At 43.9% G+C, this 22,540-nt stretch overlaps 1 protein-coding gene across 1 annotated transcript in view; it reads left to right on the forward strand.

Annotated features, from left to right (window-relative positions):
• FREM2 (FRAS1 related extracellular matrix 2) overlaps positions 1-22,540 on the forward strand; it is a 322,606-nt gene that overhangs the window by 109,038 nt on the left and 191,028 nt on the right. The window contains exon 3 of the mRNA XM_029602748.1: positions 20,149-20,295. Within this exon, the coding sequence (XP_029458608.1) occupies positions 20,149-20,295 (147 nt within the window). The remainder of the gene's footprint in view (positions 1-20,148; positions 20,296-22,540) is intronic.

Consider the following 22,540-nt stretch of genomic DNA (forward strand, 5'->3'; position numbering starts at 1 on the left):
ATAGCAGGTGCCCCGTATGATTTGTTTAGGACGTCAGCCAAACAGGTAGCCATGGTGGTTATGGCCAGGCACCTATTGTGGCTAACCAACTGGTCAGTGGACTCTGCATCTGAAACCTGATTAAGTAAGATGCCTTTTAAAAGATGAATTCTCTTCAGAGAAGAACTGGAAAAGCTACTAAAAAGCCTGGGTGAGTCAAAACTTCAGAGGCTTCCAGAGGACTGGGGCAGAAGAAGAGGACTCCTTCAGAGGCCCTTGACTGAGGGACAGCAGACAGTACAGGCCAAGTAGATACCAGAGTGGGTGGGTACAGTCCTTTCGGGGCAGCCGGCAAGCGGTCCAGGAGAATGGCTCTTGAGGAATGTCAAGAACCAAAGGCACACAATGACAGTGCAAAGATTTGCGCCTCGCCCCCAACAGTAGAAGGATGGCTACAGAGATATTATGAGGAGTGGACCCACATTACAGGAGACTGATGAGTCTTAGAAATCATTAGAAAGGATATGCCCTTGAGCTATCTGTACCCATATGGGAAACGTTCATCATGTTCTCATGCAAACTGTCACATTAAAATATAGCCATTCAGGTAACAGGCTGCTGCAATTGGAAGTGATTATACCCATTGTGGAAGCAGAAATAGGAAAAGGCCGATAGTCCATTTATTTTATAGTTTCAAAGTAAGGGATCCTTTTGGTCTGTATTGGCTCTAAATAGGGTCAGTTGGTCAAAGAAGGTTCTAGATTTTTGCATGGAGACCCTAAAGTCAGTAATGTCAGCAGTAAGAAAAGGAGAGTACTTATTGTCCCTGGACTTATTAGAGGCATATCTTCATATTCCCATCAGAGAGGAACACCAAAAGCACCTTCAGTTTGCAATATTAGAAAAACATTATCAGTTCAAAGCTTTATCCTTCAGATTAGCCACAGTGCTCAAGCCTTCACAAAGGTAATGGCAGCCTTCCTTTTCAGAAAAGGTTTAAGAGTACATCCATACCTAGATGACTGTCCGATCAGAGCCAAGTCATATTGGGAAGGCAGGCAGTATATGAACAAGGTAATTTAGGTACTAGAACACCTAGGATGGATACTGAACAACCTTCCCAGTCATTCATTTACCTAGGAGCTCAGTTAGACAACCGAAAGGATCAACAAGTTGCAGAAACAAGTGTGGGGAATGGTGACCTCAACAATTCCTCGAGCCTGGACATATTTTCAGGTTTTAGGTGGCAGTCATCAAGATGGTGCCCTGGGCACGAGCCCACGTGTCCCCTGTAGAAGAGTCTTTTATTCAGATGGTCCTTCATAGCTAAATGTGTTTAATTTTCCTTTAATGCCGCTGGAGAAGTTAAACTGTGAGTGAATGGATATCTGGGACAAATAAGGACATTGGCATTTATAAATGGCTCTGTTGCATTGTTTCTGGCTTACCAGCTAGCAGTCAGGACCAGATCATAGGCTACTATTATTCATCTTCTTGGAGGCTCAGGCCTCTGGTGGTGAATTAAGTCAACCTCTAAGTGTTTAAAGTGCATGAAAGTTCTCTCTACATAGTTAATTCCCAGTAAGAATCTATGTAAATATGGGCACTACTGGACTATACATAGAAACATCAGTGATGCATGATGAGAGCTCTACACCATTAACTTTGGTGAAATGTGTACTACTTGCTAAAGCAGTAAGCGTGCACATGTTCAAATGATCACACTCACTTTAATTAATTTATGTATTTATTGTTTTTATATACCGACATTCATCTCAATTGAGATATCACACTGGTTTACATTCAGGTACTGTAGGTATTTCCCTATCCCCAGAGGGCTTACAATCTAAGTTTTGTACCTGAGGCAATGGAGGGTAAAGTGACTTGCCCAAGGTCACAAGGAGCGACAGCAGGACTTGAACCCTGGTCTCCTGGTTCATAGTCCACTGCTCTAACCACTAGGCTATTCCTCCTCCCTAATGTGCCCTTTGAGTGTGCATACACTTTGCATATCATTGGCTTAACCACGTCGTGCAAAATCATGCTTTAAAATGTGAGTTGAAAACCATATTAAAATTGCACACCAGTTTTGTTTTGCTTATTTTTTTAGTATGTAGGCTTCAAAAATAGTAATGAAAATAAGACAGTTTTGATCAGTTTTATCATTCACTTTTAGAATGTGATCAAATCTTACAGTACAGCTATGACAATTGTAAGGCAAAGTTTTTATGTCCCTCATCTGGGCACATAACTGGAGTCAACCCAAATCTGTGGGCTCCAAAATATCAGCATGATTTGAGATTTGGAAAAATATTTTACAACTAAAAGTTTCTATCCTCTATGGTTCCAAGGAGATCCCTTCCAGTATCAATTCACATGAATCTTGTTGAGTCTGCAGCCGAGTGGACTGGAATAATAGAGGCAAGAAATCTGTGTCCTTCCCCCAGTAGTGCAATGAGAACTTCAAAGCATAGCTTTAACCATTTTAAATGCTGTGAAACAGGTAGCCAAAACAATCAGCCCGAGCTGTTGAAATGTAATTAAAGCAGACAGGTTTAGTTTTCATTTTGACTCACAGGGCCAAGGAGGGGAAAAAAAAATCCCTGAGGTACCAAACGTCCTTTCCCCTTGCTATCTTGGAGGGTTTGTGCTGCTAGCCCCCAGATTTTCTGCCTGTTTGTCAGGTGCTGTAGTTATCATGCATAGTAAATATTGCTGAGCCCATCTGGTACTGTGAGACTGGAAATCGAAATCTTAAGAACACCAAGTTTTCATGAATGTATTCATGCAAGTTTAAACACCTGTAATGCCTCTTGTCCCTCTCCCCCAGAAATGTTTCTTTAGCATCTAGATAAATATATACAGCGCTTCTATTTGTAGCTGGTTATAAATTGTAAATCTAGGTTTGTGTGTTGCAGTGTTTCTTTGAGGGTTAAAAAAAAATTGGTGTTTGCTTTTGCTGTGCAACTACTGTTACTGGAGACCTTATCCACAGTAGAATCATTGATATCGTACATTTGGGCAGCTGAGAAGTCAGCGCAGAAAAGGCACAAAAACGGAGTGAAGGATCCAAGGCAGGCAAGGGGGAGGGGTGAGAGAACTAGGGGCAGTGGTGGTTTTCCAGTGTTTATCCAGTAAACACGCATTTAATTTTTTTTTTTTTTACATCAGGCGCATTTTATCAGTGTTTATTGGGAAAAACTTAAAATCAGAGGCCCTAAATATATAAAGCACTTTGAGCTATTGGTGTGTAACTCATCGGGGACTGTGGATGGTGTACTGGATGTAGCAGCACCTGCCATGAGGTGGGCGCTGTATGCCATCCAACACAAGAGCCAGCCACTGGAAGGAGGCAGAGGAGACACAGCCTGGCAGAAGATGCAGGCACACAAGCTTGCAAACCGGTGGCACTGACGAGAGGCCAGGGCTTGAGGGGGGGAGTTGGGGAGGAGGAGGTAGTAGCCATCAAAATTGGGACGGGGCGAGGTAGGGGGACTTAGGGAGAAGAGTGCTGAGTTTCGGATGGGCACAGGAACCGAGGGTTTAAAAGAGGTTTGGATAGATTCCTGGAGGAAAAACAATTAGTCTAGAAGACTTGGGAAAGTCACTGCTTATCTCTGGGAGTAAGCAATAAGGAATGGATCTGCTCTTTGAGATCTTCCAGGTACTTCCTAGTGACCCAGACTGGCCACTGTCGGAAATAGGATACAGGGCTCAATAGCTCAGTCCCCTTTGTGGGTTAGAACGGCAGAGTAGTGGTAGAGACGGGCTACTAGTGCTTTCTCTCTGTCTTCAGCCTCTCTCAGGCACTGTGGCCTGGTAGCCTAGAGGCAGGCCATGGAGAGGATGGGCCACATACAGGCAGCAGTGTTCACATGCGGGACTCTGCTGCAGTGGTTTTGCCTGGGCAATGGAGTCCTTCCAGTTGGGGTCTCTGGCTTCCTGGGAATTTGCCTGTAATCTTGAACATTTGAATTTTGATCCTCCAGAGTCTCTGTAACTCTGAGTGAGTTCTTGTGCCATTGGTGTTACCTCTGTCACTTCTCATGCTTCCCCAGCACTGCATACTTTGGCTTCCAGCTGCTTGTGTTGTGCAAACGAGCAGCAAGCCCCATACTGCATAAGCTGTCATGCACAGGCTTTGGAGCCATGTGTGGGTGAGGGAAAGCAAGAGGTATAGGTGAGAACTCTGTCACTCATTGGGAAATTGGATGGCCCCAGCAGGTAATGATGCGCCAACGTGGAAGCCTTCTGCCAGAAAGCAGGTCTGGGAGATGGCTGGCTATAAAGGCCCCACCCCACCCCCAAGCCCTGTACGGGAACAGCAAGCAGCCCACTTACCTCCAGGCCGCCTTCCTACGATGGTCATCCAGCAGTCGGCTGCGTCGCACGCACCATTGCCGCTGGCCTGGCTTCCTTTCCAACGCAAGAGACAGTGACAGAAGGTGTTCCCGTTCTCAGGGGGCGGAGCTGGCAGCAGACCAGAATTTAGATGGGCCGCTCTGATGCTCGTCTGGCTCTGCCCACTTAGCTACCAGTAAATGCTTTTTCCCTGCTTGAGAATCTTTTTTTTTTTCCCTATTTATTGTAAGTCTGGCAGCACTGATGCATACAGGAACCACAGAAATTAGTGCACTCTATAAATTGCGCATTAACATTTACAAAACGAAATTCTTTTGAAAATCACATCAATAAAAGAAATAAAATGATGAATGAAACAAAACACTTTTTTTTTTGGCATGCACACCCCTAGTAAGTCTTTTATGTGCATAAATTTATTTATTTATTTAGATTTTTTTTTTATATATATATATATATAATCAGGTGCTACTTCAAATCTAGCCCATAGGTTTTGTTTCGTTTTTTTGTTTGTTTTAAATTTATATTCCGCCTTTCACGACTGGTCATAGGTTTGGATTGCACCTAAGTGTAACCAAAATTGAGAGATATAAAACTGTATCCATTATCCAGAGTGAAAGTTTTCATCTGCAGACCAGTGGACACCATGAATTGCATGTAGTCAGTGTTGAGCCAAAAGCGGTGACAGAAGATGGCGTTGAGGAAGTGCGTCTTGTGTTCAGAGAAACCAAATAGCCCTATGAGTCAGTCACATGAAGACTCTGACTTTGTTTCAGTAAGACATCCTTGGGCAGATTCAACATGCTTTAAAGGGAGATTCCATCTAATCTACTGTTGTGGTTTTTTCAGTGGAGGGATATTTGGCTAAGGTATTGGGAGTATTCAGGAGTAATGCACCTGTGTACAAAGTTATAGAAGCAGTTCTACACTTTAATTGTGTCAAATGAGTCTCTTATGTAAAATGGGGGATTCTGGGACTTGTCACAGAATGATGAGTTAGCTTGTGTATTATATACCACTGCTGTCAGGATTTTATGGCATGCGGAGAACTGCACATGATTCATGTTTAAGTCCCACACATTCACTCTCACCAGGGGCGGGGCGGAGGTCCAGGGGCGATCCTGGGGCAGTCCCGAGTCCTCTGGCACAGCAACTGTACCGGGGGCTGGCGCGCCGGCAGCCAGAGGCAGGCGTAACTCCTTGAAATAAGGTGGGGGGGGGGGGATTTAGGTAGGGCTGGGGGATAGGTTAGATAGGGGAAGGGAGGGGAAGGTGGGAGGGGCAAGATTTTTAAACGAGCGCGCGCGGGGTACATTTGTGCACGCTACCTGGCGCGCACAAATGTACACCTGATTTTATAACATGCGCGTACTGCCGCGCGCATGTTATAAAATCCAGGGTCGGCGCACGCAAGGGGGTGCACTTTCCCTGTTCCCTCCCACGCCGCTCCGAAATCGGAGCGGCCTCGGAGGGCACTTTTCTTCTGCTCCCTCCCACCTTCCCCCCCCACCTTATTTCAAGGAGTTAACGCCTGCCTCTGGCTGCCGGCGCGCCAGCCCCCGGTACGGTTGCTGTGCCAGAGGACTCGGGACTGCCCCAGGACCGCCCCTGGACCTCCGCCCCGCCCCCCCCCGGCCCTGCCTCCTTCCCGCCCCTTTTTCAAAGCCCCAGGTCATACGCGCGTCCTGGGGCTTGCGCGCGCCGCCAAGCCTATGCAAAATAGGCTCGGCGCATGCGGGGGGGGGGGGGGGGTTTTAAAGGGTAACGCGTGTAACCCTTTGAAAATCTACCCCTTAGTGATTATAGTATAATAGAATCCACATTTTTTTTAGAAGTATTTTCTAAGTCTTTTTTAGGTTTTTCTTTAGATTGCGTACATTCTACATAGACTAATATTTCCTTAAAGCATTCTGACCTTAAAGCCTCTCTGTAAAAATGAGATCCTCAAGTCAACTGTTGATGTTTAGTTCTGACATTTAAGCTATACCTATTTCATTTAATGGATAACATTTTCCCCATAAAATGTATTAGGAAGCTCAGAATGATTCCGTGAGTGAGTTGATATAATTAAATAATGACTGTCCAACTTTGACTCTTTCAGGCACAGGCAAATACTTTCTAATGTAGGCCAACTCCGGACCTCGAGAGCCACAAACAGGCCAGGTTTTCAGGATATCCACAATGAATATTCATGAGAGAGATTTGCATACAATGGAGGCAATGCATGAAAATCTATCTCATGCTTATTCATTGTGGATATCCTGAAAACTGGTCTGTCTGTGGCTCTCGAGGACTGGAGTTGGCCATCCCTGTTCTAGTGCCTAGTCCTGGAGGAATTCTGTGCTACTGCGCCAGGGCCTTCATCTTCGCCGCAAGCGGAGTGCATCCCACGGCACACGGGGGCCTTCATCTTTGCCGTGAATGGTGCGCCGGGGCCTTCATCTTCGCGTGCTCCGTTTGCGGCAAAGATGAAGGCCCTGGTGAGAGTGAATGTCTGTGCGTGAGAAGAGAGGGGGAGGGGTGTGAGAGGAGGGAGGGGAGGGGCTGTGAGAGAGGAGATGGGAGGGGTGGAGGGAAGGGTGAGAGCAGGGAGAGGGGTGAAAGAGCAGAGAGGGGAGGGCAAGAGAGAGCATGAGAGGTGAGAGAGCCGAGGGGGTGGAGGGCTGCTTGAGTGTGGGTGCCAGAGAGAGGGAGCCTATATGAGGAGATTGTGAAGGAGTGTGTATGTGTGTGAGAGATTGGGAGCTCGTGTGTATGAAAAGGGATCATGTGTATGTGAGGGTGTGAAGAGATTGCGTATTTGCGAGACAGAGCCTGTGTGAAGGGGTACATGAGAGAGACATAGGTAGCCTGTGTGACGATGTATGTGTGAGAGAGAAAGAGAGCTTGTGTGGGTGTGTATGCAAGAGAGAGGGACCCTATATGAGGGGATGTGTGTGTGTGTGTGTGTGTGTGTGAGAGAGTGAGGGAGCCTGCATGAGGGGGTGTGTATGTGTACTAGAGAGAGGGAGCATGTGTGTTAGAGAGGGAGGGATAGAGGGAGCCTGTGTGAGGGGCAGTACTGAGAACGGGGTCAAACTCTGGGAGTGGCGATAGAGTTGAGCCTAGAGGTGGAGGGGAGAGATACTGGCCTGAGAGGGCAAAGTGGCCAGGGGAGTAGGGAGAACGAATGGAAGGGACACTCTTACAGTGAATTTCTAGGGAAATTCTGCTTAAAATATTTAAAATTCTGCATCTCTAAGTAATAACTTTATTCTGTATTAATTTAAAATGTAATTACTTAAAGACTCAAAAGGAATAACTGACTCCCCTGATTGTTTTCAAAAAATTCATGGAATGTCTCTTAGAAAAATGTATTTGTTAGTATATGATGACTTTCATATATGGCATCATCGTAAAATGTGCTGTATAGAACAGCGCTTCTCAACCGGTGTGTCGCGACACACCAGTGTGTCGCCAAGCACCGGCTGGTGTGTCGCGTGCTCCCGGTCTCTCCTGCTGCTCTTTCTTCCCTGCTGCCATTGCCGCCGGGCTATCAGCACGTTCAAGCCCAGTACTCCGCAGTACAAGAAGAGGCAGTGGCACCCGTGGCTGGCCTTTTCTTCTTCCCGCATCCCCCCCCCCCGTGACCCGGAACAGGAAGTGATATGTGGTGTGCGGGAAGGAGAAAGAGCCGTGCCGTGTGATAAAGTAGCAGCGGCGGCAGCAGCATCGGCCCCTGAGCAATCGAAGCAGCCGGTAATCGAGAAAGGAGACAGCAGCATGAGCCTCCCGCGGCCGATGGGATTCTTCTTTCTTGGCTTGCGGGGGCTGGAGGAGGAGGCTGCTGCAGCCACCATTTGTGCTCGGGGAGGGGCGAGGAGGGGGGGGGAGAGGAAGTGAGTGAGAGAAAGAGAGAGAAGCAGCCAGCCAGCCAGCCAGTGTGTGAGATAATGTATTTGATTGAGAGCATGTGTGTGATTGAGAGAAACTGGTCAGAGAGCTGATGTATGTGTATATGTGAGAGACAATGAAAGTGACTGCTCAAGGAGATGACTGATGTGTATGTGAGAGTGTGAGACAGTCAGGGATGTGACTGATATGTGTGTGTGTGTGTGTGTGTGTGTGAAAGGGAGAAAAAGCATGGAAGTGAGAAATCTGGGTATGTGAGAAAGCATGGGAGTGAGAAGCCTGATTATGTGAGAGAGAGCATGGGAGTGGGAATCCTGTGTGTGTGTGCATGCATGAGAGAGAGAGACTGGTTGGTAAGGTGACTGTGTGTGTGAGAGAAAGAATGTGATTCAGGGAATGAGAAGCCTGGGCAGTGGAGAGTGAGCATGGAAATGAGAGAGAGACTGGTGTGTGTGTGTGTGATTATGGGAATGAGAAGCGTGTGCATGTGAAGAGAGTGAGCATGGGAGTGAGAAACCTAGGTGTGTGTGAGACACAGCAGGGGAGGGAGAAGCCTGTATATGTAAGACAGAACATGGAAGTGGGAAGCCTGTGTGTGTGTGTATGCATGAGAGAGATCAGGTGACTGGTGTGTGTTTGTGTGTGTGTGTGTGTGAGAGAGAGAAAGAAAGTGATTATGGAAATGAGAAGCCTATGCATGTGAAGAGTGAGCATGGGAGTGAGAAACCTGGGTGTGTGCGAGACACAGCATGGGAGTGAGAAGCCTGTATATCTGAAAGAGAACATGGGAGTGGGAAGCCTGTGTGTGTATGTGTGTGTGTGAGAGAGAAAGTGATTATGAGAGTGAGAAGCCCGTATATGTAAGTAGAACACGGGAGTGGGAAGCCTGTGTGTGTGTATGGCATGAGAGAAACTGTTCAGGAAGGTGACTGGTGTGTGTGTCAAAGACTGTTTGGGAGATGATTGATGTGTGAGAGACAGAAACTGGTCCTGGGGGCATGACTGGTATGGTGTGTGTGTGTGAGAGACATGGGCACTAAGGAAGAGGACCATGAGCATAGAGCTTAGTCTCTACTGCTGCTTTTGCTGTGTGCTACGGTCTGCATGGAAGAGGAGTAGGAGAGCTGCTGGAGGGGGTAGGTAAAGGTGGCTTTTTAAGTTTATTTTTATTGATTGACTGCCATTTTAATTATTTAATATTATGTGATGTGTCTCCTTTTTTTGAAATATTTTATTGGTGTTTGGAGAATGTTTAATAGTTTTTAATTGTTGGATGTTATTCTGTTCATAGCTGTTTTGAAACATTTATTCTGCTTATTAGTATAGTTTTACAATTATTTCTGTGTGGGGATCTATAGCTGCTTGCTAGTTCTGTTTTCCTAATAAGAGGTGTATTGGTTTTTAGGGCCTGATTTAATATTTGTAGTGTTGCCTTTTCATAGATAGGGTTGTTACTGGTTGAGTGCATTCCATAATACAGGTGAAACTGTGTGCGGATTAGTTTATGTGCATTACTACAGATCCTGGGAGTATGTTAGGTCGGTTCTGTGTCTGTTACCGAGATGAGATATTTTACTAGCATGTAAGCGTTTGTATCGGTCTTATTTGTTGTGTTTTCTCAAGAGGACATGCATTGGTGGTAAACTGCTGTCTTTTCATAAGTAGGGCTATTGAGCCTGGAAGTAGGAGTTTGAGTTGCTGTTAATGAGATGACACCAGAACCAGAATATCTTTTTTGTAGGGTGAATTGTATGGGGAATGTCATAATTCTGCTTTACATCCATTATTGTGGGTCAGGGAGGTTCCAGTGGATGCAAACTGTACTTTTACATCTAGCCCCGTGACGATCATGGGTCAGTGTGTCACGCATGTGAGAACCATCTGTCAGGTGTGTCCCGACAGAAAAAAGGTTGAGAACCACTGGTATAGAAAACAAATTTTGTAATCATTTTTTTGTTAGAATGATCATCGTGCTACCAATGTGTTGAAACGATTTTGTGTGAAAATATATTCCCAAAATAATAATATTTAAATCTTTACAAGTGAATTATTCTTGAAAAATTCTGGATTGCTTCTCAAAATTTTTAATTGCTTCTGAATGCTTATTGGATTATACTACTAAAACATTTGATGAAAAAGCTCAATAGCAAAGCACTTAGCTGGCAGAACACTGAGAAATGTATCAGTCTTTGAGGAGAATGTTTCTCTTATAGACAAAGCAATGATGATATCCATATATTTCTAGTGCCCAACACGGTCCGTGTTTCGGAAGTCCTTCGTCATGGGGCAGTCCAATATCACTGTGTCTGCCTGTACCGGTTCCTCAGTCGAGATGATATGCTAGTGGTCCGCAGAGCGGGGTACACCAATGAGGGTTCCTCAGTAGAGAGAATACGGTAGTGGTCTGCAAATGAAGTACTCACAGTGGAAGTAGGGATGGTTCCAGAGGAAGCCCCGGAGAACGAGACAGGCAGCGGTCCCAGGCACCAGGCCCTCCGAGGAGCGGATAGCCAGAGACGAGGAAAGGGCCCCCGAGGAGTGGGTACCCGAGACATCTCACGCCGAGGAAGCAGGAGCTGGAATGAAGGATCCGTGATGAGTGAAGCGGTTTCAGCAATGAGGGAACTTGTTGCCAAGTCGTAGGCAGGCAGGACCAGCTGGCTTAAGAGTCCATGGGGAATGACGTCATCCGGGAGGGACGCCCCCGAGGTTCCTGCCATGACATGCATAAGACTGGCCTGGAAACGAGCAGTGCCGCTTTCTCTCTGAGACCTCACCTTACGAGTCCTCTTAGTCTGCATGCTCTGGGAAGCTTTGTTAATGTTCATATGTTCTTGGCTTGAAAAGGTTGGAAAATGCTAGTTTGCATTCTAAAAATGTGTTAACAATTATTGTTCAAGCTAACTGCAGGCATGTAGTCAATTTAACAGACACATTGAAGTGGTTGCAGAAAAGATGCAAATTTAGGAGCTCATTCACTAAGACATGATTTTTCCTGAAGGAAAAGTAGCATGGGTGTCACAAAGATGCAGTAATTGGACCTGCTGCTTTATGATTCCCGCGGTATTTTTCCTTGTGGTTAAATACCATGGAGAAAAATACCATAACGGTAAATATCTTCCAAACAACTCAAGATGGCTACCCTGGTACTGTGGGTCAGCCACTGACTAGTTTCAGAGGGCTTACTTGGGGTTGTCAGACCCTTTAAGCATGAGTGGCCCCACAGTCCTGGGACAAAGGCCAGCTGGCACCATTTTGTGTCTTGGAGGCACTCCAGGCCCCCACTAGACTACCCAGGGCTATTTTTGGGAGTAAGAAGGGGTCAAGAGATGGAGGTCCCGACCTCCAGGGCCCAGATTTTGGTAATGAAAGGGAGGGGTTTGGGGCGGGGCTTGGCACCAGTGTGAACATTTCTATTTTACATTTTTTTACAATGATCTACCTCCAAGGGTGGCAGTGGGAGGGGGTGCAACAAGGGGATCTATGGAGATCTCTGGGTTTTTGACTACTTTTAGGGGGAGTCATACTTAAGGCCGTTGGCTCCTTTAAGCAATGGCACTGGGAGCATCAGTATGTGTGTTAGTGTCCTGGTGCTGCTGGGGGTAGTTAGCTATACTTTTTAACTAGTCTTTTTTTTTGTTATTTTTTTTTTAATTTGATATGTCCCTTGCTCTGTTTTACACATGGTAATAAGTTGCGATTAATCAAGAAATAATAAACATAAACATAAGAGTTGTGGCTAACTTCAGGTCAAATAGTGTGGCTTGCAAATTTTTAAACAAGTTGCGTTATTTGATTTGCATTGTTTAGGATATTAATGAGCTGCATACATTTGTATGCTAATCAGCTCATTATGATACATGTGGTGCCAAGGCTGAAATAATGCAAGGCATTTCAGATGCCTCGAGTTATCCCTGCATTAGGCCATTTACTGCACGAAAAATAGCACAACAAGGAGCATCATAGCCAAGAAAGTGATCTTTGAACCGGAACCAAACAGGTCAGTAGAATGGCTTTAGGAAAGAGGTCTTCACAGCTCCAGGGATCATCAGCAGGCCCCTGAGGGGATAGGGTGGAAGGAGGGGATTGAGAGGGACTAGTGGGAAAAGGTGTTGGTGGGGATAGGATAGAGAGAGATACTGGTGGAAATCGGGATGCGTATCACTGGCTCACACCAGTCGGAGGTGTCATTGTTCCGTGGCCCCACACAGAAAAGCTTTGGTTGTGTCAGCTTCATCCCCATTAGATCCAAAGTGGTCCTCACTTGAAAAGCAGAGTTGCTCACAGGGGGACGCTGTCTGCTTAATAAACCATATGCTTCCTGAGTTTTAATTTTTTCTGCTTATTGAAAAGGTTGGTGATTGGCTGTACCACTGGTTTAGTGGCAGTGATATGAACTGCCATGAGGACCTGGATTTGATTCCCGGATCAGGTCTTTTGCTCCCCTGACTGTCCAAGGATTCTATGGATGTATCATTAACAGCTCCTGTGTTGAACGTCCCGGTCATTACACTAAATTTAGAACCCATGATTGCAAAGTTTTGGGAGGAGCCCAAGTGAATGGCTTCCCGTAAGAGAGATTGTTGCTGCAGTTACTGGGCTAGGTGAGCTAGGAAGAGGCATAAAATAGTAGTTGGGAATAAGCTCATGGCACTGGATCCGAGCCCTGCTTTGATTGAGCTGAAGAAACTGATTCTCCATTCCCCATCCAAAAAGAGTTGCTGTGAATATTTAGAATACTGGATTTTTTTTTTCACAGAATGGGTTGTCTCTGCCATAAGGTTTTCTTAAAGATGTAACTCTGCAGACTTATGATGATGATATTCTCTCTTTTTGGTGCTATAGCAATATGGCAGTCATCTTGGCGCAATGTAGCCGACAAGACCCTTACGATTTCTAGTGAAATATCGTCATAAATGGACTTGTGGAATTGCTAGGAATGATGCACATTGCACCTGCATTCATGTGGTTTGGAACACATTAGATTTTCATTTGAAATCCAGAATACTGCTTTCCTAATGCATTTTTATACTGTTCTTTAATTTTTTTTTCTCCAAGTACAGTGTGCCGGTGAATATGCATTTATTGCCTAGGATGTGTCGCACCTTCTATGTGTGTAAACGTGCTTTCAGGCACAATTTGAAGTATATGTGAAGTACCACACATTGTACAAAGTGAAATCCGTATTGCACCCTGCCTTGGGACTGCTGAGGCCAGGTTATAGGTCAGTCTAATACACTTTTATGTCGGAGTCAGACATTCAGTGCAGAGATGTGGATTGAATTTGCCTTTCAGAGCTAATGAGACACAGTGACCTTCGGAGTGTTGAGCTTGTTCTCCGGCACGTCCCGAAGCACAGAGTCAGCCATTGGTCTAACTGCGGTTCCCCAATGCTGAAAGACTTTAAGGAACTTAGTGATGCGTGTACTTATAAACCTCACCTTACTCCAGAGGTAGAGATCAAAGAAAACAGCAGTAAGCTGGTCTCTGGCTGGTGGGATAGAATCTGATAACTACTTTTCCTTCATTTCATTAGTACAGTAGCTTTCACGTTAGAGAGATCACACACGTTTTATTTACTTTTGATGGACAGCTAGCGCCATGAAGTATATCAAGCCTTATCTTGAAAGCAGAGTAGAAGCGAACTGAAAGATTGTCTGTCTGTTCAAGGGAGTAGAGCAGCACATATTGTGGAGGGGGAGGAAACCTTCCCTTTTGTAATTCCTCTGGAATTTGTGTAAATGTGCTTCGGATTTCTTTCCTCTGCAAAGGGTAGCTACTACAGTTTGGGAGATCTTACAAAAACACTGAGTAGAAATGACTTGAGGTACGACTGCTTACCCAGCGGGCTAGTGCAGTGGTTTTGAGCCCAGTCCTCAGGACAAACCCAGCCAGTAGGGATTTCAGGAAATCCACAAGGAATATGCATGAGATTCCCTTACAGTTGAGGCTCTCTATATAAATCTGTCTCATGCATATTCCTTGTGGATTTCCTGAAATCCTGACTGGCTGGGTTTGTCCAGACTAGTAGCGCTATAGAAATAAGTAAGCCCTCCCAATCAGGAGCAGCAGCTGAAAGACCCTCTGTTGTAGCTATGGGACATCACCAGCTAACTTTCTGGGCTTTAAAATTTCCTGCTTCTCAGTGTGTTAGGCTAATGTACTAACCCGTGGGCTAGTGGCTCATTCTCATGAAAGTTTGCTATGGATGCAAATGAGCTCCATAGCAAACTTTTGTGAGAAACTGCTATGGAGAAGCTGGCAAGAAAGGCAGCGGCACCTGTCTGGTTACTTTTTTTTTTTTGTGTGTGTGAAAAAACGGCCTGTGAAGCCCTTTGCAGGTGCTGGTTCTTGCTGAATTCATAATTAGCTGCTTTGCCTGCTCTTACTTTGCAGGTTCGTTAATTTTGAATAAAATTTCATGCATAGCAGACTGTGCATGAAATTTTATTGCTCCAAAGTGGGAGATTTATAAAAAAAAAAAAATTGTGAATGAAACTTCATGTGAAAACCCGGGATTTCAGGGTATCCATGTGTTTTTGCACATGAAGGCCTGTTTGCAAATCTTTTCACATTTTAGCACCCTGGCATCTTAATTTGAACTATCTCAGTCTCATGGTGGTAAAAGCCTGAGAGAGACATGACAAAATTCTTCAGGATAGCTGAGCCATCCACTGAAAGGAATGAGAGGAATTCCCTTACTGAGAAATGGGTGCAGGATATTAAACAATTAAAAAATAAATAAATAAATTGGGAAACTGCTTGCCTATTGCACAGGTGGCCAGGATTGTATCCAATTTAAATCCATGGGCCAAAGATTGCGCTTTTGCAAAAATGCTTTCTTTTGTCCGAAGTTTGCCAAAAACTTGCATCTGGCCGTAACTACATAGTGAGAGGGTTTATTCTAATACCTGTTAAGCAGTTAATGCACACATTCATCCTATTGCACACACACACACACACACACAAACACACACACACACATACATGCAGAGAGAGAGATTTTAACCAACTTCTACACCAGGTAGGAAGGTGAAACTTTACACATGTTCACGCCCATGCAATAAAGGTTAATGTGCACAATAAGGGTCTTTTGTGCATGCTAAAATAAGAGTACAGTGCACCCCCAATATGTCAATATGTGCATATTAAAATTAACTTGGACCAGAATATACATGAGAGCATTATATTCAAATGAAGCTTTAATATGTGCATAGCAAATAGTTTGGTATGTACTTTTCTGCCTGTGCAAATAGCAGGTACAAAGTACTTGGGTACTTTTAGCAGGAGTATTTTGCAGCTGATAATTTTCAAAGAGAAACAATGTAGGTTGTTTCTCTTTGAACATTTGTATAAAGTAGGGATGTAAAATATAAAATATTAAGGGCCTGATTTTTAAAAAGCATTTACACACTTAAAATTGGGTTTTACATGTATAAATTCACTTTACTCGTGCAAGTGGACTTTTGAAAATTGTTACAGTATATGCCATTGAATTGTCCATAGGATATTCATGTGTAAGTATACGTTACATATGTAAATGGATTTTTAAAATTGCTATGATAGTATGGTACATTTACACGTGTAACTCCTTTTAAAATTACCTCCTAACTGTTTAAATGATTCAACAGTAAGCAAAGTTATTTAAAGGTTGAAATTTGCTGGCATGATCTAAGGACCACTCAAAATTGACCGTAACTGACTTCTGGGTTTCTCTTTCCCAAAATGCTGCATGGTAGGGATGTGCATTCATTTAAAACAAATATGTAAAATGCAAAGAATGAGTCCAGTTTTGGTTCATTCCTTTTCAAATGAAACAAGTGGAGTAACCCTCTGAAAATACATTATCATTTACATTCATTTTTATTTATATTAAAATCTATGGAGCAAGCAGAACTGCTAATTTTTTTTCTTGAAGTTAGATGGTGTGGAGCTGGGATGAGAAGGTGCAAGGAAGAAGCAAGACCAATCGAGGTGAAGCACTTTTTCAAGTCAGCTTCTCCTAGTATCACTTCTTCATTTTATTAAATCTGAAACTGAAAGGAAAGATGTAATTGGAGGAGTCACTATTTTCTGGAGTCATGTCTCTGAAATTTCAGAGAAAGAGAGGAGACTTACTGAGAGTGAAAGAAAAAAAAAGTTCACAGAAACATGAAAATAGTGCAGTAGGAGAAAAATGGTATGTTGTTGCCTCCTGTCACAGGTTTATCATAATAGGGATCAGTATACTACCAACAGATTAGGTACAGTGTGATTGCCCGCAACACAGTAGATGAGATTTTCTCTAAATGAAGGTAATCATAAACAAGGTGATAGACTAAGCCACTCAAACGACATAGCTAATAATGCAAAGTCTGTCAACCGAAATAAAAAAAATATGTATAAACATATATTTATTTATGGTGTGGGATAATAGCATACCGCTGCTGGACCTTTCAACCATTTAACCCAAATGGACGGCCCATTGCTCCTACCATGTGACAGAGGCCAGCCAATGGCACCGATAGCCTGTCACATGGAAAGGGCAAAGGGCCATCGGTGCCATTTTGATTACTGGCAGCCGACGGCCTGAGAGTGGGAGATCGCTCCCGGGACCCCCGCTGGACCACCAGTGAATTTTGGCAAGTTTTGGGGTGGTGGGGAGGTAGCAATGAATTAAATTTGGTGGGTTTGGGGGTTTTTTTGGGTTTTTTTTTACAACCCCCCATCTACACACACACCCCTCCCCGGGTTTTGGGCTTTGTTTCGGGGGGGCAAATGAAATAAAATCGGCCCGAACCACGGGAAAATGAAATTTCCCACGGCGGGCCGATAACGAAGGCTGAACCAAAAGGTTCGGCCGAAAATTGAATCTGATTGGTGAATGAAAGAGGAGGCGGGCTTAGCCTTGTCCTCATTCACCAATCATGGAAAAGAAATAAGACATCCCTGAAAATAAGCCCTAACCTTTTTTTCGGAGCAAAAATTAAATATAAGACCTGTCTTATCTGAGAAACACGGTAGTCACTTATGTAAGATTCACAGCTTCAGGGAACTCTACCCATGCTAGGGTCAAACCTAGCTGGATACTGGTTCATCAGTCATTTCTCCTGCCTTCTACTTTGCTTCATGAGGAAATAAAAAAATACATCACAAGTTATCTGATTTTGAAAATCACTTTGGATCTTTGTCATAGACTTATGGTTCTCTAATACTGTTGCTGTGGAGTAACTGTTATGGTTATGAGGTGTTGGAGTGGATTCTTGGGTACTGCGGTGATGGCCACTCCCATGGGGAGGAGCCCCGTGAGGAATCGCAGTACTAGGCTAGACTCTATACACACAGACACAGAGAAGTTGTATTTATTGTACAGCTCGATGGTACTGCCTGGGGAGCGGGCATCAGTGAAGGTAACCCAGCAGAAAGTAGTCCAGGGGTCCTCAGCAGAGGAGTCCAGTCTCACACTTGAGTAGGTGATAGGCAGCGCGGCTTAGCAGGGACAGGTCCTGGATGTAGATACAGAGCACTGAAGCTGAAGGTGAGACAGACTGAAAGGGTTAGTACTCACTGAAGCAGAAAGCTGTATTGTTGAAGGTCCTAGCAGGCAGAAGTTGTTCAGTGGCAGGCATCAGATTAGGGAGAGCAGGCCCTCGAGGAGCGAGTACCCGGTATCCCAAGATAGGTACCTGAAATAGAGCAGAAGGGCCCTCGAGGAGTGGGTACCCACGTTAGTGAAGAATTACCCCGAAGGGCAGAGAGTGCTTCCTGCGGCAGCTGGGAAGCGGCAGAGTAGCTTAGACCGGAGGCAATCCAATCCTTGCTAACTCAGTTTGTTAGCAAACGAAGGGCAGGCTAAATACCAGGATGTGATGAAGTCACTCAGAGGGGACGCCCCCGAGGTTCCCGCCATGATGTGGATAAAGATGTGGGTGGTATGCGCGCGCGCACCCTAGGAGGCCCTCAGGAAAAACATGGCGAACACTGTCGCCAATCCAGGGATACCGGAGAGAGCGGCATGAAGACGCGGCAGCAGCCATCTTTGCAAGGCTTGAGGAGAGAGAAGAAAGAAAGGTGAGGCACAGAGGTCGAAGCCGTCTGAGACCAACGGACACAACAGTAGCAATGCTGGCTTCTCTGTCCCTCAGACTGTTTCTCACTCTAGAAACTCCATGAAGGTCTTCTTATGCCTTACAACTCTATCACAGTCTGTCCTCAAGGGCACACTGCTCTGTGTCCTCTTTTATCTCCCTTCCAATTGGAGGAAACATTTCTTCTAAATATTCAGTCTTCTAACAGACTAACAGGGCCATTCATCAAAATGTGTTAGGGCATTATCAAAGGGGAGGAGTTTGGGTAGGGTTTAAGAAAATGAGAGAGAAAGAGCCTCTAGGATGGCACACCTATTAGTCAACTATTTATACCATTGTAGGAGGGTCAACTAGTAACTCGAGCTGAGGTTTTGGTGGTGGTCTAGGGTGTTAGGGCCAGTTTTACATTCACAGTGAAACGTATGAACAGCACAGTACACATCAGTGAACATTTGATATGATATGGAATGTGGAAAGGTACACAAAGATGAGATTTCTACAGTGTACTCTCACCCTAGCTTGATAGCACCTAGGTAGAGAGTTCATCAAGTTAGGGCGAGAGTATATTGTAGAAATTTCATCTTTTTTGTAACTTTCCTCATTCCAAATCACATCAAATGTTCACTGATGTGTACTGTGCTAGTCGTACATCTCACTGTGAACGTAAAACTTGCCCTCAAACTCTAGACCACCACCAAAACCTCACCTCGAGTCACTAGTTGACCCTCCTACAGTGATATAAATAGTTGACTTATATGAGAGCCTTATAGACAGTCTGTTTGTCTCTCTCTCTCTGTCTCTCACCAGAAGCAGCCCAAAATAAGGAAATACCTGACTGGGCACGTCACAAAGTGAAAATATCACAGAGTGTGATACCATGCAAAGTGCTAAAATAGCATGCATTGCAGTAACTCAAAAATTACCCTAATCACAGGCACTATTCATGTGAAATGTATAGCAAAATGATGAATGTAGGACTCTCTATGCTGATTAGCTGTCACACTGTCTTGCTTTTGAATACCTTTATTTGAAAGTCTTATCCGGCTATGTAGCAGCCGCTGAATATCTGACTCAATAGCAGGTCTAAACTTAGAGTGATAAGACTTACCCACCTAAGTAGCCCTTACTACGGAGATATTCAGCAGCATAGCTGTGCTGCTGAATATCCCTCCTAAGTTAACTAGATATGTCTATCTGGTTAACTTAGAAATTCAACTACATTTTGAATATCTACTTCCATGCAAATATATACTTATATGGTAGAAGAGTCACTAATATAATCTGAGCAGGAAATAAAAGAGAGGCGTACTTCTTCTTGCTTTTCATGCATCTGCAAGTGAGCTAGTCATTGGTTACCAGCTGGAAAAGACAAGCAGTTTAGAAAACATACTTCTGAATCACAGGGAGTGGCTGGGAGAGAGAGAGAAGTAGGGGCATGGAGAGAAGTTCACATACAGTTGGAGGAAGCTCCAAAAATATTTCCAGTTCAGGAGAGAAAAAAAAACCAAGGGGAAAAGGAACATGGTAGAGGTCCATTGTGCTTGCTGTTGACACTGTGGTAACAAAAAGATGTGAGAAAGTTCCATTTTGTGTGGTGAAAAGAAAACAAGCTTCTCTGCTCTCCCCCAGTTAAAATAGATTTATATTATTAAAGATATTACCTGGTAGACAGTAAACTAGCAGGGCTGATGTGATGCTGTACTTGAATGAGCTGTTGCTCCTTGTGACCTTGGGCAAGTCACTTTAACCTCCATTTATATACAGTTTTCAAATAAATAATCTAAATCTCTGACTAAAAGAGCATGTAAAAAGATCTAAAGTTATTTAGTGCTTTATTGCTTTTTTTTTTCAGGAGGCAATAAGCTGAAGAACCAACATTTCCGCTTGAACTGGGCCTGGATCTCCTTAGAAAAGGAATACTATGTGGTAAATGAGGACTCCAAGCATCTAGAAATCATTCTTAAGCGTAGAGGCTACTTGGGAGAAACTTCCTTTGTTAGTAAGTTCACTTCCTGTTATACATCTACATTTTTATAATATATTCTTAGATATCTTACGTATCTTTCTTGAAGATAGTTCTGGCTGGTAAAATTGTCCTATGAGTTGGCATAGCCCTATTCTTGTATGCAGTATCCATCATAAATTCCTTATAGGTCAACTGCTATAAAATACTTGCTAGTCCCAGAGCCAGATTTGGACATAAGTAACATTGGCAACTATATCCAGCAATGAATTTCTCTGGGCTCTAGAGAGCCGCCATGCCTCCATTGTGGCCTGTGGCTGTCTTTTGCGGAGCTCAAGCACAGTTAGCTGTCGCACAGTTGCAGCTGTTGCAGCAGTCCTGCAACAACCTTCTCTCTTCCTGCAGGTTTCCTGTTTCCAGAGAAACGCGTTCAGGAAGCGAGCAGGGCTGCCATAGGACCTGCAACCGCGTGGCAGCTGACAGGCCCCATGCATGAGTTTTCTTCAATGTCCTCTTCTGCCAGGCTAATGGCTGTTGCCATTAGCCTGGCAGAAGAGGACATTGGCCACAGTGCCCTCCATGAAGGGAGACCCTCGAGCTTTTGCCTCTTATTTCTGTACTATTATGTGAAAGTTTAGTATAAGAATTTTAGCAATTAAGCATTAAGAGATGAGTTTTAAAAGAATTTCTTGCATTAAAAGGCCCATATATGAGAATATCTGGGCTGAGTGCAAGCACCTCATATTTTAAAACAACCCAATTATGCATGTATATACGTGTGTGCGAACAACCCAACATGTGGAAAAAGGGGCGGAGTCAGGGCATGTCTGGGGCATTCCAGGGTGGGGCCAGCATTTACATGTGTAAATGCGTATTTTAAACCCGGCGGCTGCAGTGGCCGGCAGGCTGTTAGCCACATATATTTACTTCTTCTCTTGATGAGTTGTAAGTCTGCATAACTCTCTTTTTAGGCCTAAAATGACTTGATGAGAGGTCTGAATAAACTGGGGGAAGTGCAGGTTGAAGAACCAGAGGGGTCTAGACGACCTTGAGATAGACTGGGCACACTGATGGGCTACTTAGTAAAACTGGGAATGTTCTTTATGTGAACATGTTTTAAAATCCACATACCTGTACACTTTAAAGCCAACAAAGTCCTAAAGAAGATACGCGAACTACGCTTGCTCATGTAATTGCTTAACATTAGGAGCACACATACGTGCAATAGGTGTATTTTAAATCTTGCACATGCAGTTGCATACATGATTTAAAATTCCTGTGTATGTGTGTTCATGCTGTAACAGTTTAGGTCTCATCAGAAGAAATTGCTTTCTTCTTGTTTGCGTTTCTTTTGTTACATCCGGGAAAATTCTTACATTTAAATGATAACATTTTTCTTTAATTTTCCTGAAGAACAACTTTAATACCCAGCCTCGATCGGTATTTAACAAAAAGGAAATAATCAAGGTAACCGGTTGGGCCTCCCCTAAACTACATGATTCTAAGAAGTCTGATCCATTCAAAGGGAAATCTCTTTGAAAAACCTGATCCTTTGTCTCTTTCTTCCAAGAAGGAAGATAATAAATTTGGTTCAATGGGGGTAAAGCCTGCTGCGGAATTTTTAAAAACTCCAACGCAAATTTATTCCACATTTCCTTGGCTGACATTTCCGGTATCTTAGGGAACTCTACCAATTTAAAATTTTTATTCTGGAACTGGTTTTCCAAGTTTTCCATCTTCTTTGTAATAAACTGATTTTCCTTTATCAACTTTGCATTCTGCTTCATCCGTTTTTTTAAATCCACTTTAGTTGATTCAATGATCTGATCCCTCTTAAAGTTATCAGCAATTGCAGTATTTATCTTCACATCAACATTTTCTATGCTATTTACCAATGGTCTTAATGACACTGTAAAATTTGTATTCATAACAACCAAAGTTTCCAATTTCGTTTCTAATGATATAACAGATGGTCTAACTATAGGATCAATATTTATTTCATAATTTAAACCTTCACTTAAACCTCCAGAAATAACATTGGATTCTGTTTGCCTTAACACCTCCCCCTCCACTACGTTCCCATCTGATTCTCCAACATATGTGACTTTCCACGGCTGCTATCTGCGATGTTCCTGGATTCCCTTCAACTTCCCTCAATGGGGGTGAAGAATCAACATTTCCATGCTGGGCTCCATCCGATGTTGTCACCCATGTGTGAGGACTAACATCCTGCTGACACAGGAGAACACCTGTTACAGGGAAGCAACTCTGTTTTCTTCTA

This window comes from Rhinatrema bivittatum, chromosome 5 (assembly GCF_901001135.1).
Source record: "Rhinatrema bivittatum chromosome 5, aRhiBiv1.1, whole genome shotgun sequence".
Classification (NCBI taxonomy): domain Eukaryota; kingdom Metazoa; phylum Chordata; class Amphibia; order Gymnophiona; family Rhinatrematidae; genus Rhinatrema; species Rhinatrema bivittatum.